The sequence below is a fragment of the Mauremys reevesii genome, linkage group 8 (assembly GCF_016161935.1).
Source record: "Mauremys reevesii isolate NIE-2019 linkage group 8, ASM1616193v1, whole genome shotgun sequence".
Classification (NCBI taxonomy): Eukaryota; Metazoa; Chordata; order Testudines; family Geoemydidae; genus Mauremys; species Mauremys reevesii.
The window spans coordinates 41,166,542-41,182,139 of NC_052630.1; the positions used below are offsets into that span (position 1 = coordinate 41,166,542).

The 15,598-nt window shown below is 53.1% G+C and overlaps 1 protein-coding gene across 1 annotated transcript in view; it reads right to left on the reverse strand.

The window, feature by feature from the left end:
* Positions 1 to 3,605: 3,605 nt before the first annotated feature.
* UHMK1 (U2AF homology motif kinase 1) overlaps positions 3,606 to 15,598 on the reverse strand; it is a 42,416-nt gene continuing 30,423 nt past the window's right edge. Inside the window, exons 6-8 of the mRNA XM_039485742.1 lie at positions 8,967 to 9,065; positions 6,575 to 6,663; positions 3,606 to 6,044 (exon numbers count right to left, since the gene is read on the reverse strand). Of these exons, the coding sequence (XP_039341676.1) occupies positions 5,898 to 6,044; positions 6,575 to 6,663; positions 8,967 to 9,065 (335 nt within the window). The 3' untranslated portion in view covers positions 3,606 to 5,897. The remainder of the gene's footprint in view (positions 6,045 to 6,574; positions 6,664 to 8,966; positions 9,066 to 15,598) is intronic.

Here is a 15,598-nt window from a genome sequence, read left to right on the forward strand (position 1 = left end):
AAATGGACTGCCATGGGGGCAGCCAATGTCTGGGGAAAAGGCCCCTGTGGTGGGGCATGGTCTGACAGCCAGAGACAGATGGACAGACCTGAGGGAGCCTCGGGGGCCTCTCTGACATGGAGACTGGCTGAGAGGGAGCAAATCCCAATGGGGGAAAGTTCGCTGAACTGTGGGGCTGAATCACCCCCTTGGCCAGGCAGGCTGAAGAGACACCAGTGACCTTCTGCCCAAGGAAAGCTCCCTGTCCCAGTGACGTCGGCGCTGGTGTGCAGCTGGATCCCATTGACACTCTCCTAGGAAGGGTGGGTTAGGTTTCCCAAACAAGGCCCGTTTCCACAGGGCTGGTGGAGCAGTGCTCTCTCCTGGACCAGCTGCTCCAGATCACAGCAAGGTGTGCTGGGGCTATGTCTGGGTGCCCATTGGGGCTGTGGGTGAGCAAGGAGAGGTTTAGCACGGGGACATTTTACGCACCTCAAGGTTGGTATCTAGAAGACTGCGCTCTTAAAGTTACCATAGACCAGGCCTGCACAACATACGGCCCGTGGGAGGTGTGTAGGCAAGCCAACAGCTGGCCAGTTGGCTGGCTGGCCAGTGGGTGGGCGGGGTGGTGAGGGGGCCAGTGGCAGGGTGGAGAGTGAGAGTGAGCCAGCGGCAGGAGCAGCGGCAGAAGGTAAGAGGCCACGCACGTGAGCTGGTGGCGGGGGAGAGGGGCTGAGGAGGTGAGCGATGGCCGGGGGGCAGGTGAGCCAGTGGCAGGGCTGAGGAGGCGAGCAGGAGGGCAGTGCCGGGGCGTGAGTAGGTGAGCCAGGGTGGGGAGGGGAAGCGCAAGGAGTGTGTGTGTGGGCAATTGGCAGAAGGAAATGGCAGAATGCCCCCGACGGTCCCAAATGTTCAAGTAACTGCCCCAGGGTAGTAAAGAAAACTGGGTAATTAAGGCTTGACAGTCTCTGGGGGGAAATCACTGCTAATCCCAGGACCAGACAGGCTGCTATGTTTGGATCAGGGGTTCTTCAACTTTTTCATAGTGTGGAAACCTGGTTAATGCAGGGACTGCCTCATGGGTTCATGTGCCTGTTGTCACTGCAGCAACTGCTTCCACGGAAAAGCCACCTTAGGAGGCCGTTTAAATGTATATTTAGTTCTTTCTATCTCACAGTCAGAAGAAGCTGGCCCCACGTGCACACACCCAGCTCTCTGGACTCAATCCCACCACACTTTGGGGACCTGTACAGCCGGCTCTGTCCCCAGCAGTGCAAAGGCAAAGTGAGGACAGGATCAAATCAAATGTCCATTCCCGTGTTAGAGAAGGGAGAACTATGACATACCGCAAATAAATCCGAACCACTTCATTAGCTGAAGCGTTAAGCTGTATAAATTTTAAGAGGAGCCCAGTTAAAAGCCCATCAACAAATCTCACTTACAAATACTCAACTGCTTCCCTAAAAACCCAAAGGCAGGACAGTCTAGAAATGAACAGTTCAGGGATCCAACCCCACAGCCATATCATTCTTCCCTGTTCCTCACCATCCACCTGCCCTGCCCTGCCCCAAAGAATCCTAGCCACATCCCACCCGAGCCAGGCCCCCGCCACTTCCTCTGCAGATCAGCCCTTGCCCCAGAGCCAGGACTCAGCAGAAGGACAGTTTAAATAATTTACAGTCAGTGTTACAAACATGACACAGGTCTTTGTGATCCCCCAGCAACACCCAGAGGCCCCCGTCCAACTCAGCCAGACACCAGGTGTTTGGAGCCAAGCCATTTTGGGGGTAGGAAGCTAGGAAAATGTTCACAGAAAGGGAATGATGGATATTTGTGAAATATCTTAATTGCAAAACCCCTTTTCTGAAGGTTACCAAACCTCCCCAGACAAATCCTACCAGAGTTCAGGGGATCTGGTAATTTTTTGGAGAAGTTACACAAAAGTTACAAATGGATCTTAGTTGTAAGTTAGGATCAGTCTGAACTATGGAGTGGCTATCACTGGCCCATTACATCCGGGTGAGCGAGCAGCATTGGGCCTGATCTGGTCTGGCTCCCATCCCCTCTCCAAGGGTTGCATCTGTCTGGAGGTGCCTGCCTTCCATGCCTTCCTCATTCACACCTCATTCAATCAACAGGGCAACTGATTACAAAGTGGGGGCGAGATCTTATTCTACTTCTAGCAAAAGGACATTTTTCTTTTACCTTAATTATACTACCTCAGGGGCCCGCTATAACATAGTACCTAGGTTCAATACAAAGTCATATAAAAGTAAAAATGCATAATGCAGAGATTTATCTACAACTGCATTGATTGACTGCTGTGTGCAGTAATATAGTGACCCCTGGGTCTTTGAATGAGGCTTTATACTGGGGGGGGTGGGGGAGGGGGGAGTGGCGAGTCGGAGGCGAGCAGGTGGGCAAGAGGCAGGTGGGCAAAGAGGCAAGCAGTGAGCCAACTGGGGTTCTAGGGGCAGGCATGGGGGTTTCTGGCAGGGGAGGGAGGAGGTGAAAAGAGGCGAGTGGTGGGGGGGGGACTGACTAGGAGGGATGCAGAAATCCAGCGGGGGGTGCTAGGGGCTGAAGAGGGGTGTGACAGTGGGGCTGAGCAGAGAGGAGATGGGTCCTATTTTACTCCTATGCACGCTGTTTCTTTCCCCCTCTACACTACAGGCTTCCACACACTGTCAGTGCCTCCCTAGTGTGCCATATATACAATTGTTTGCTTTAATTGAAAAATTCTTAATAAAGTATCATCCCCCCCAAAAAAAGCTTTTTTGGCTCACAGCTGTTTCGGCGGGGCGGCGCTGGGGAAGGAGGGTTTGTTTCCGCAGGGTGGACGGCACTGTGTGTGTGTGTGTGTCTTGGGTTTCAGAGGGGCTGGGGGGGGGTGTTTCAGTGGCGCTGGGGGTGCATGGGTTTGGCCCTCAGCTGTTTTCTGTGCAGTAATATGGCTCTCGCCGCTTTACGAGTTGTGCAGGCCTGCCAAAGACAAAACACTGCATCTTCCCCACCCCCGCTCTGTGCTAGCCAGGCACCCCATGGTCTCTTCGCACTCCTCGGTATCCCCATCCTGAGTTCCTGCCACGCCTGTGCATGCCCTACTGTCTCCTCCTCATGGTCCCTTTCTGGGCTCCCATCACCCCCTCCCTCCATGCATGCTCTTTCCCCAAGCCCATGGCTTAACGCCATCCCCTCTATGTGCTCCTCAGAGCCCTCCCATCACAGCACAGCTCCCCCAGCCAGAGCTAGTCAGCCTTGGAGAAGGTCACCTTTAAACAGGATGGTCTGGGTCTAAGCAGAGTGTGAACGTGATGGGCCAGCTGACAATGATCTGAACAGGGCCATCTTCACATCCAGAGTGTTTGAATGTTGTGTTAATTAACATGACCTCATCTCCAGTACAGACAGCCCTTGGTGTCCTCCCCCTGTGGCTCAGCCTGGCAGATAGCAGCAGTCAGGTCAGTAGCATGGTAGTTTAAACTACCAAGATACTAAACATCCATAAATATAGAACCAGCTTTTCACACACTGAAAACCCAACACTAATATAGCTCCTGGATACTCAGAGCCATGTCTCAGCAAGGCCAGCTAAGCACACGCAAACAAAGCACACACAGCTGGAGTCCCCGCTTGGGATACTCTGAACCACACTTCGGTACAGTCTGTTCAATGAATCACAGGCTCATTTTTAAAACATCAAAATTTGTTTTGGGATTTTTACCAAACTCCTCAGAAAAGCCTCTACCTTGAGTGAGAAGCAGCACAGAAAAACTCAGGAAGATCAGGCTCTTTCTGGAGGAGCTAGGGAAGGGTTAAAAATGTGGCTTATAATGGGAAGCCAGCTTCCACTTTAATTACAGCATGGCAGTAGCCACTTCACAGCAGCACAGAGAAGGAATGAAGACAAGTGACTTATGACATGCTGCAGACTGACTCTCGCACGACACACTGGCAATATCAGCAGGAAAGGTCAAGTGCAGAATGCTGGAAGTCCAGCCTGGGCAGGATGCTAGCAGCACATTGCCCGGATAAGCGCAGCGGCCTCAGTGCAGAGTGAGGCAGGGACATCTCTTCAACAACTGCCCCAGAAGATTTCTCTAGACAGGGCTTGGGATCAGAGGCCTCTCCTCAGCACTAAAACTGGTGCAGCAGCTTCCACACCCCCTAGGGTTATTTTACTTCCTCGTCTCCTGTGCCTATCACTCAAAGGAGGGGGGGCTGTGCACGTGGGGTTTGTAAACACTACATTCTAGCGCAGGGATTCTCAAACTGGGGGTCGGGACCTCTCAGGGGGACGTGAGGTTATTAGATGGGAGGTCGCGAGCTGTCAGCCTCCACCCCAAACTCCGCTTTGCATCCACCATTTATAATGGTGTTAAATATAAAAAAAGTGTTTTTAATTTACAAGCGGGGGAGGGGTCGCACTCAGGGGGCTTGCTGTGTGAAAGGGGTCACCAGTACAAAAGTTTGAGAACTACTGTTCTAGCAGCTCTTGCTCAATGCTGAAGCACTGCAAGTAGAGCATGAGCCGAATTTAGGCTGCTCTCCTGTTAAGAGAGAGAAGCAGTGACATGGGCCACACTCAATCTGTTTCTTTCCTAACAGCATCCAACTAGTGTGCTTGCTAACCCCACAGTCCTTCTGGCACTAGAATGCATCACCCTGGAAGAGGCCCTTAGCAGTCAAGTAGGATTATTTCAAGGATCCTTGTTCTAAAGGATCTTGTATTCTCAGGCCCTTTGTGTACCCTATGGAGAGCCAAAAGTGTCAGTGCTTTCTGCTTACTGCCATGATTCCAATAAATCAACACTGGCTAAAGCAACAAAAAAACACATGCTACAACAGAAGCCAAACAAGGAAATGACGACAGGTACAAATTTGCTCTCCCTTACAAGTCTTCAGAATAGACATCCTGCTGAGTTCTTGAAAGGAATGCTGTGTGCTCTAGCAGGCCTTTACAGAATCCTGCTGGCTCGGGAATGCCTCTGCACTATGCACTCTTTGGCACAGATACTAAGAGCAATGGATGTCCATACTACAGGCAATGTGTAACCTCTAGATTACATGGTGTTACAGGGGTCAGGACTAACACTGGTCCTTTCCCCAAAGATGCTTAACGGATTCCACATTCGCCCAGCCTGTCCATACAAGTGAACTCACGTTGCTGCAGGTGCCCTGCTCTCAGGCAGCAGTTTGCTTTCACTGACACTGACAATCAGTTTCCCAAAAAGACAACAGCTGACACTAGAGTGGAGGAAATTTTACTGGTCTCCCTGGGCCAGTTGTCAGTGACAGCATAACCCCACAGGCCAGATGGCCACTACTTTATGGGGTGTAAAGACCTGAAGCCTCCCCCACCCACCCCAGAGATGCAGGGGCTTCTTCTTGTCTTTTTACCTTAGATAAAAGGGGGAAAAAAGTGTAGTCTTTCCTGTTCTTTCTGGAGGGCCTCCTGGGTGTCTCAGAGCATGTGTATGGGGGGGGGGGGGGTTCTCACTCCGCAATGAATATTTAACAGAGAGATCCTTTCCCAAAACACTAGTCGATCATTAGTGTCAAGACACAAGCAACATTTTTAACAGTCTGAACCAGACTTAACCTCAATTGCTTACATATTGAGTCTCCTGTAATGGCAATGCCACTACTTACTCCAGTCACTCAAGAGCCTTCCAGGGTAGGCAAGAGCCACATCTCTAATGTAACCAAACAAGCAGAACACAGATCATTTTAAAGCCACCTGGGCTACCTTTGTACAGGACAAAGCAGCACTAGAGGGCAAAAGCCCAGTTCTGTCCTGTGCAGATCTCCTTTCAAAACTACTCAAAAGCAGGGCTAGGAAGCTCTTTGTACATTCAACTGCAGAACACACTGAAATGAGGAAGAAGCGCTGCCGACTCTCCTGATGGCTGCTGCTGCTAGAGCAATGTTTGGTACAGATACCCTCTCTTATAGGCACTCAGGGGGTAAAACGTAGCCACAACAAACTTGCCATCAAACATCCTTCCAGTGAGCAATTTCTGGGCAGCTTTGGAATCACCAGCATTTGCATATTCAACGAAGACCTGGAAAGACAGAGACAAGGGCATCACTGCCATTGAGTCACAGACCCCAGGGATTTCATCCATCACTCACTGATTGGGTAAGTTTGGCTTTATTCCTCCCCTCCTAATTATCCCTAACAAACTGCTTTCCTTGCCTGTAGCTCCAGAGTGCCCTCAGCAGACTCTGTGGGACTAGAACAGCAGGGGAGGGGGGTCACAGCCCCGGAGTCTGTAGGGAAGGACACGTAGGATTCTACCTACCATTCCTCATTTCTCTGTACTAGACATTTAGCAAGTTGGCGCTGAACATCTTGACACACCCTTTCTCATCCCACTTTCCTCATCCTCCGCTCTGTACCCCAAACACTCCCCTAAAACTAGTCTGGCATCTCTTAGGTTAGGAAACACTAAGCCACCTTGCCAAATTCATGCTGCTGCACAACAGAACCAGGGTACTTCTAGTTGCACAGCACTGCCCTCATCCAGCAGGACTAATGCTAGACAGTGAGGCTGGTAGTATAAATATCAAGCCCCTTCCCCTCCACACTTACTTGGCCTTTGCCAGGATTCTCCTTTGGAACAAGCATGGAAACCACCGGGCCGTATTTCTGACACTCCTCTCTTATGTCTTCCAGCACATCTGAGGGAAGAGAAAGCCATGTGGCCTGTGCTTGGCAAACTATTACCAGTTATAAACCACACTAGGGCAATCCAACTGTGCAGAATGTGAGCAGTCCCAACTGAGTCTGGATCAGTCACTTCTCATCGTACACTTAATTCTCCTTCTTTGTCGGCATACACCAGAGATGTCCCAACGTCTGAGTGAGCTGGAATCTGGACAGAGCTGGCTTGGTGGTGACCCAGCTAAGACTGAGAGAATCCTGGCTGGGAGAGGGAAGGCGTGCCAGGGACTGGGCAGATACTGAAGTGACTTGCCCGAGCAAGGCCGTGGCTAAGCCAGCACTGGAGAGTTCTCATGATGGACTGAAATGCCACCTCAATAAAAACGACTTGCCCAAATACCCTCCAGTTTGGTGAAAAAATTCTCTGCTGGCCCCTGGTTTGACAGAACTTCTGCTGCAGGTTTTGAGAAAGGGGCAATATCAGGGTTAGCCTACAGAGAGGCTGTCATTGCTCCGCAAGGACACATACTGGAAGGAAGCGCTAAGCCTACAGGAGGGAATTCCAGAGAGCAGCCACCCAGCTCTCCCCATCCTTCATATCTTCATACCTACTCCACCTCCCCCTGATCTATAGGATCTTCTGCAGGTCTTGCTAGGCCCAGGAGGAGCCAGGTGCTCAATGTGGCTCACAGCAGTTCCTGCAGATTTTAAAGAGGCAAGACTGGAACCAAAAACAAGAGTCCTTGGGAAGAACCTAGGAAAGCAGGTGGCAAACAGGGAGGCCAGCTGGGGAGCCAGGGAATCTGCTCAGCTAGCGTGCTCTCCCTGAACTCTGCACTGTGGTGGGAGGGAGGCCATAGGGAACACAGGATCTCTGGGGTGCTACGGGGAGCCTGGAGTCCAGCTCCAACTCCCTCCTGCTACCCCCTTGGGCACACTGAAGCACATGGTGGTCCTGAGGCACCCCACGCTCTTGCATGAATAACAGGCAGCATGGTGCCCAGGAGAGTACTTATCCCATGATGCTCCAGCTCTTCTTAAACCCCATTAACTTCACCTTCCCCACCAGGAGTCAAGCACTGAAGGGAAGATGCTGCCACACACCTCGGTGTGGGGGTGGGGAACTGTTATTTTTCCCTAGCCGCTGGGGTGTCTCGATTACTTTTCTGCTCCACAGCCCTGCTGCTGTCTGCCTCCCTGCTGCTGACTGTCCCACCGCCTGCCCACCAGGAGAGGGAGGGGACTGGAAGATTGCCACAGGAGCAGTACAGAAGCATTTAGACAAGGTTGCTGCTGGGAGGCAGCAGCGACCTGGTGTCAGACCCAGGAGAGTATGGAGGCTGGGGAGGGGCACTGCTCTCTCTTCCCAATACATGGCAAGGGGGCTTTTGTACCTGGAGTATTCCCAGTCCCCAGAAATGACTGCACTCAATGGGGCACCCACTGATTCTGCTTGTCCCAGAAGCATCAGTAGAAAAATCTTGTTTATTTAAAGGGGTCTCAGTTCCAGACAGACGACACAGAGTCTGGCAGAGCACTGTGTCCTTCAGTCACCAAGTCTCTGCTACACCACAGTGGGAACAAGCCCCGTCTAGGACAAGGGTGAGAGCCTGGGTCCCCAGAGGGGAAACACTTGTGGCACTAGTGTCATGGACTAGACACATGTGGCTGCACTGCTTGCTCACAGGAGTGGGGCCAGTCCTGTTCCCTGGTGTGTGCACTCACTGATTTTTTTGCACAGTTAGAAGCTGGAGTGCTCTATACTGGGTTATAAAAGGGAGGAAAGCTACAAGCCAGGGTCTTTGTGAAGAGCGCTCATCCCATAGCCTACCCCCCCTGCCCAGGGGGCTCGACTAGCTTTCGCCGAGCGTCTGCACTTTGTACACAACGTTGCTAATGTACAACAATACAGATAGATTATTTTAAATCTCTGCTAATGTCTGAATGACATCACTCAATGCATTTCAGCATTCTTCCCTCCCTCCCACCCTGTTCTGCACATGCATGCACCTGGCGCTGCTTTGAGCCATTCGTTATCTGCTCAAGCAGCCCTTCTAGCCATCCATGAACTTATTCCAGTCTCCGGGTCACCCTCTCTAAACAGCTAGGCCCAGTCTCTTCTCAGAGTATTCTCTGCAACTCCTGCCGTCTGGAACAGCCTTCCTGTACCTGTGCACTTGTTTCAAATCCCAGCTGAGTTTCTTCACTCCCTTTTCCTTATGCCTCTAAACTCTCACCCCACTCTGATCCCGACAGCATTCTGGGATGTGGATTTCTACGACGACATTACTGCACTGCAGTCTGTAATACAGATACCAACCTTCATATTCTTCTTCACTCTGAAGAGAAGCGTCACTCAAGACATTGAGCAGCCTTAGCACTGGAGTTGGAAGCATCACCAGATCTTCAATATGGGGAGCTGCTTTGCCACCACCCAGTTACATGGAAGGAAAGACATTAAATGGGAAAGCAGGGGGAGGGGAGAAAGGCTGTATCAGTATTTACACTTTTGGAGGTACAGTTCTGTTTCCCCTCACCACATACATGCATTACACCCTGTAGCCATGCTGTGTGCAGCTGGCCTCAATCTGCAGATTGACCAGCCTCCCTTCCAGGAAGGCTTTGAGTGCAACCTGTGAGACCCAAAGGCCAGAAGGTTAGTTTGCCCAGAGAGAGTGGCTGAAAGTGCTTTTAAAGGCACAGCAGCAGTGTGAATCAAGTCTGAAATTACTGCTATTCAGCTTGGATTCAGACATTGACAAAGGTCCCCATGGCCAAGGTAGCTGGATCAGGTGTTACTTATACAGCAGGATATAAAGCCCTTCTAACCTGTCAATGAAAGGAGAGTTACTCATCTTGCAATTCTACTTCTCTGTATATACCATCACTGCAGGATCTGCACTCGTGGGTACTGTGTTCAAACAGGAGAGGGACTACACACTCCCCTTGACCAGTGTTTTGCACAAGCTCCTTCCATTCCCAATGTCATGGCCTCAGTTCCCCCAAGAATATTTTCTATCAGCTCCTGAATGCATGTGAAGCAAGAGCTCTCTTCCAAATCCAGTTGTGAATGACTGCACCATGAGAACTGCACAGTTCACGGTATCAAGGGCAGAAGAAAAGTGCTGTTTTTTTAAAATGCAACACTTTGCCTTAGTGTAGGGCCCTGTATTCTGGGGAGGTGGAAGGACGGGTGAGAACCCTGTGTGAGCTCTTCACAGAGCAGAGTTACAAAGTAAGCTTCCCTTCTTTAAAGGCAAATTACCACTCTTGGAGAACAAGAAGCTCAAGGGATGCCTGGAAATCCTGCCATGTGCACTCTTGCTGCAGTGTGAGCAGCGAGGCCAGCAGAGACTAGCACCTAACGAATGGTTCGTCGTCAAAAGAGAACCAAGACCTCTAACAAACCCTAAAGCAACAAGAAATGCCCATGCCTTCAAAGGTATGAGGTGGGGTAGGTTCCCTAACAGGCCACGAGGCAGATTGTAGATTGAGACCATGGCAGTCTGGCCCACCTTCCCTCAAGGCCCTTATCTGTAGGTTACAGCAGCCGGGAAAGCAAAGAGGCAGTCCCTGGAGTTTTGTCTCAGCTCTAACTCTGCCCAGCTTGTTGGGGTCCAGGAAAGTTTTGGAGATGAGCTCCTTTGAAGGGCTTATTCCATGTAAGATACACCCATAGGGCCTTCCCAATTAAAGTGGGAGGGGGCAGCCTCTCTAGGATGGAGAACGTTAGCCAGCTAAGCAGCTATCTGTCCTAGAATGACTCGAGACCACCACCACCTCACTAGACCTGTGTCAGGAGGTGCTGCAGTCCAGAGTGTAAGCGGAAGGATCAAAGAGTTAACAGGCAATGGCTGCTTCCAAAGGAAGCTGATCAATTTAGGAACGAAAACTTAAGTGTCAGTCCAATGCAGCAGAGGTGAAGAGCTCCAGTATAAACCACCGGTCCGAGGGCTTGTCTACATGAAAATTTAGTTCACAGCAAGCTGGAGTGTGAATCTACCCCCACACTAGCCTGCCATGGACTAAGTGTCCATGTGGACTCCGCTGATTCCCATGAACAGTTCGTTGGCGTGATTTGATTGAGTTCCATTTCAAAGTGGACTAGATCAAAGTGCACTAATAAACTGTTAATGTGATTCAGCAGGGTCAACATGGACAGTTACTCTGCAGCAGGCTAGTATGGGGTAGAGTCACACACCAGCTTGCCATAAATGAAATATTCCTGTAGATGAACCCTGAGTTTTCTGAGACTGGAATATCATAAAATATCGGGGTTGGATGGGACCTCAGGAGGTCATCTAGTCCAACCCTCTGCTCAAAGCAGGACCAATCCCCAACTAAATCATCCCAGCCACGGCTTTGTCAAGTCTGACCTTAAAAACCTCTAAGGAAGGAGATTCCATCACCTCCCTAGGTAACCCATTCCAGTGCTTCACCACCCTCTTAGTGAAAAAGTTTTTCCTAATATCCAACCTAAACCTCCCCCACTGCTACTTGAGACCATTACTCCTTGTTCTGTCATCTGGTACCACTGAGAAAAGACGGTTACTCACCGTAGTAACTGTTGTTCTTCGAGATGTGTTGCTCCTATCCATTCCAGTTAGGTGTGCGTGCCGCGCGTGCACGGCTCTTCGGAACATTTTTACCCTAGCAACTCCGCGGCCGCTGGGCGCCCCTGAGTGGCGCCGCCATGGCGCCGAATATCTACCCCCGCCGGCCCGTCCACTCCTCAGTTCCTTCTTGCCGGCTACTCCGACAGTGGGGAAGGAGGGCGGGTCTGGAATGGATAGGAGCAACACATCTCGAAGAACAACAGTTACTACGGTGAGTAACCGTCTTTTCTTCTTCGAGTGATTGCTCCTATGCATTCCAGTTAGGTGATTCCCAAGCCTTACCTAGGCAGTGGGGTCGGAGGGAGACGTGGCAGAGTGCAATACTGCGGAGCCGAAGGCTGCGTCGTCTCTTGATTGCTGCACCAACGCGTAGTGGGAAGCGAAGGTGTGGACAGAAGACCAGGTGGCCGCTCTACAGATGTCCTGGATGGGGACATGGGCCAGGAAGGCGGCCGACGAGGCTTGCACCCTCGTCGAGTGAGCGGTGAGGCGGCATGGTGGCACGCGAGCAAGCTCGTAGCATGTCCGGATACATGCCATCACCCCGGAGGAAATCCGCTGCGAGGAGACCGGCTCGCCTTTCATGCGGTCAGCAACTGCTACAAACAGCTGTGGCGAACGCCGGAAGGGCTTCGTCCGCTCGATGTAAAAAGCGAGGGCCCTGCGGACGTCCAGGGTGTGAAGCTGTTGCTCACGAGATGAAGCGTGCGGCTTCGGGAAGAAGACCGGGAGGAAGATCTCCTGATTAAGGTGAAAGGCCGACACCACCTTAGGGAGGAAGGCTGGGTGTGGTCGAAGCTGCACCTTGTCTCCGTGGAACACGGTGTATGGTGGACTAACCGTTAGGGCACGGAGCTCAGAGACTCGTCTCGCTGATATAATTGCGACGAGGAAGGCCGTCTTCCAGGAGAGATAGAGCAGAGAGCACGTGGCCAGGGGCTCAAAGGGCGGTCCCATCAGCTTGGCCAGAACGAGGTTTAAATCCCAGGTCGGAGTAGGACGCCGCACCGGCGGGTACAAGCGGTCCAAGCCTTTAAGGAAGCGGGAAACCATCTGGTTAGCGAAGATGGAACGACCTTCTATGGATGGCCGAAAGGCGGACACGGCTGCCAGGTGCACCTTCAAGGAGGAGACCGCAAGACCTTGCTCCTTAAGGTACCAGAGGTAGTCCAGGATGGTAGGGATAGGGACTACAAAGGGATTGAGGCCTCGTTGATCACACCAGAGCGCGAAACGCTTCCATTTCGCAAGGTAGGTGCATCGAGTGGATGGCTTTCTGCTCTCTAGCAGGACTTGCTGCACTGCCGCCGAGCAGTCCCTCTCTGCGTGGGTCAGCCATGCAGGTACCAAGCTGTAAGATGGAGGGACTGTAGGTTCGGGTGACAGAGCCTGCCGAAGTCCTGGGTGATAAGGTCCGGCCATAACGGGAGGGGCATGGGATCCTGAACGGAGAGCTCGAGCAGCAGGGTGTACCAGTGCTGCCTCGGCCATGCCGGAGCGACGAGTATGACGTGGGCCCTGTCCCTCCGAAGCTTCAGTAGCACTCGGCGTACGAGTGGGAGCGGAGGGAAGGCATAGAGGAGGTGATCCGTCCAGGAGGAGAGGAATGCGTCCGACAGGGAGCCTGGCGAGCGGCCCTGGTATGAGCAAAACAGATGGCACTTTCTGTTCTCCTTGGAGGCAAACAGGTCTATCTGGGGAAACCCCAACCTCCGGAAAATTGTGTGAACCACATCCTGGCGAAGAGACCACTCATGGGAGAGGAACGACCTGCTGAGATGGTCGGCCAGCATGTTCTGCACTCCTGGAAGAAATGACGCTTCCAGGTGAATGGAGTGGGTCACGCAGAAGTCCCACAGGAGCATCGCTTCCGTGCAGAGGAGGGAGGAGCGGGCTCCGCCCTGGTTGTTCACGTAGAACATTGCCGTCGTGTTGTCCGTGAAGACTGCCACGCAGCGGCCTTGCAGACGGGCGTGGAAGGTGTGACACGCCAGGCGGATCGCTCGCAGCTCCCGGACATTGATGTGGAGAGCGAGCTCCTGGGGGGACCAGAGATCCTGGGTGTGAAGGTCGCCCAGGTGAGCCCCCCATCCCAACGCCGAGGCATCTGTGGTCAAGGTGATGGATGGGCGAGGAGGACGGAACGGGACTCCTGCACACACGACGTCTGGGTCCAGCCACCAGCTGAGCGAATCGAGTGTCGGCTTTGTGACAGTGACTACCATGTCTACTGAGTCGCAGTGCGGGCGGTATACCGACGCCACCCAAGACTGAAAGGGGCGAAGGCGGAGCCTCGCGTACGCCGTGACGAACGTACAGGACGCCATGTGGCCCAGGAGGCGCAGGCAGGACCGAACCGTTGTCGTGGGAAAGGTGAGAAGGTCCTGGATGATGGATACCATTGTCTGGTGCCGAGAGCGTGGGAGACAGGCCCTGGCCAAGGTGGAGTCGAGGACCGCTCCAATGAACTCCACCCGCTGCGATGGAGCTAGAGTGGACTTCTCGGCATTGATGAGAAGGCCGAGGGACTGAAACAGGGATAGTATCTCTGACATCTGGTCCTTTACCAGCTGTCGGGATGTCCCGCGAACCAGCCAGTCGTCGAGATATGGGTATACATGAATGCGACGACGGCAGAGGGCTGCAGCAACTACTGCCATGCATTTGGTAAAGACCCTCAGCGCGGTGGACAGGCCGAAGGGTAGCACCGCAAACTGGTAGTGCGCACCGTTGACCATGAAACGTAGGTAGCGTCGATGGGGAGGGTAAATCGCTATATGGAAGTACGCGTCCTTCATGTCGAGGGCGGCAAACCAGTCTCCCGGATCCAGGGAGGAATGATGGTCCCCAGGGTGACCATGCGAAACTTGAGCTTGAGCACATACGCGTTGAGCTCCCGGAGGTCCAATATGGGTCGAAGACCTCCTTTCGCCTTGGGGATGAGAAAATATCGGGAATAGAATCCCCTGCCCCGCATGTCGTGAGGCACCTCTTCTATGGCACCCAGCCTCAACAGAGTCTCGACCTCTTGTAGGAGGAGTTGCTCGTGAGAGGGGTCCCTGAAGAGGGACGGGGAAGGTGGGTGGGAAGGGGGGGGCGAAATAAATTGAAGGCGGTAACCCGACTGGATTGTACGAAGCACCCAGCTGTCCGATGTTATTTGGGACCACGCCGAGAGAAAGCGGGAAAGGTGGTTGCAAAATAAACGGGAAGGATCCGGTACGGAGACTGATGGGCCGTCCTCGGGCGTCCCATCAAAAGGCCTGTTTGGGCCCTTGAGGGGCCTTGGAAGGTGCCTGGTTCTGGTTGCGCCTGTTACCCGACAGTCTACGGCGACTCAGGCCGGGACGTCTGCTATTGTAGGGTCGCGACCGAGGCTGGTTAAATGGCCGGTAGGGTTGCTGCCGAAAGGACCTTCGCTGGGTAGCCGGTGTATGCATACCCAGAGTGCGAATGGCTATGCGACCGTCCTTCAGGGTCTGAATTCTGGAATCCGTCTTTTCAGAAAACAGACCCTAGGTGTCGAAGGGTAGGTCCTGCAAGGTGTACTGCACCTCTGGTGGCAATGTGGAGGACTGCAACCAGGAGATGCGCCTCATGGTTACTCCTGAGGCCAGGGTTCTAGCGCCTGAGTCCGCGGAGTCCAGAGCGGCCTGGATGGATGACCTGGAGGACTTCTTGCCCTCTTCCAGGAGGGCCGTGAACTCTTGGCGCGAGGCTGTCGGGATCAGCTCTGCGAATTTCGCCAGGGACACCATGATGTCAAAGGTGTATCTGGCGAGGAGGGCCATCTGGTTGGCGATCCGGAGCTGGAGACCCCCGGCCGAATAGACCTTTCGGCCCAACAGATCCATGCGCCTCGCCTCTCTGGATTTCGGCGCTGGAGCTGGTTGACCATGCCTCTCCCTGTCGTTGACCAACTGGACCATGAGCGAGTCTGGTGCAGGATGGGTGTATAAGTACTTGTACCCCGTGGGGGGGACGGAGTACTTCCTTTTGACACCGCAGGCGGTGGGAGGAACGGACGCCGGTGACTGCCAGATGGTAGTGGCGTTTTTCTGGATAGTGCGGATGAAGGGCAATGCCACCCGCACTGGGGCCTCAGCCCCAATTACATTTGTCACCGGGTCCTCGTCCTCAGTAACCTCCGCTACCGGGAGGTCGATAGTCTTCGCCACCCTGCGAAGAAGGTCCTGGTGGGCCCGCAAGTCAATAGGCGGAGGGTCTGCTGTAGAAGCCCCCGCCACCGCGTCTGGTGAAGATGACGAGGACAGACCTTGGACCACCGCCTCCGCGGGTGGGTCCTCTATGGGGTGGGCAGCTGACTCTGACCGTG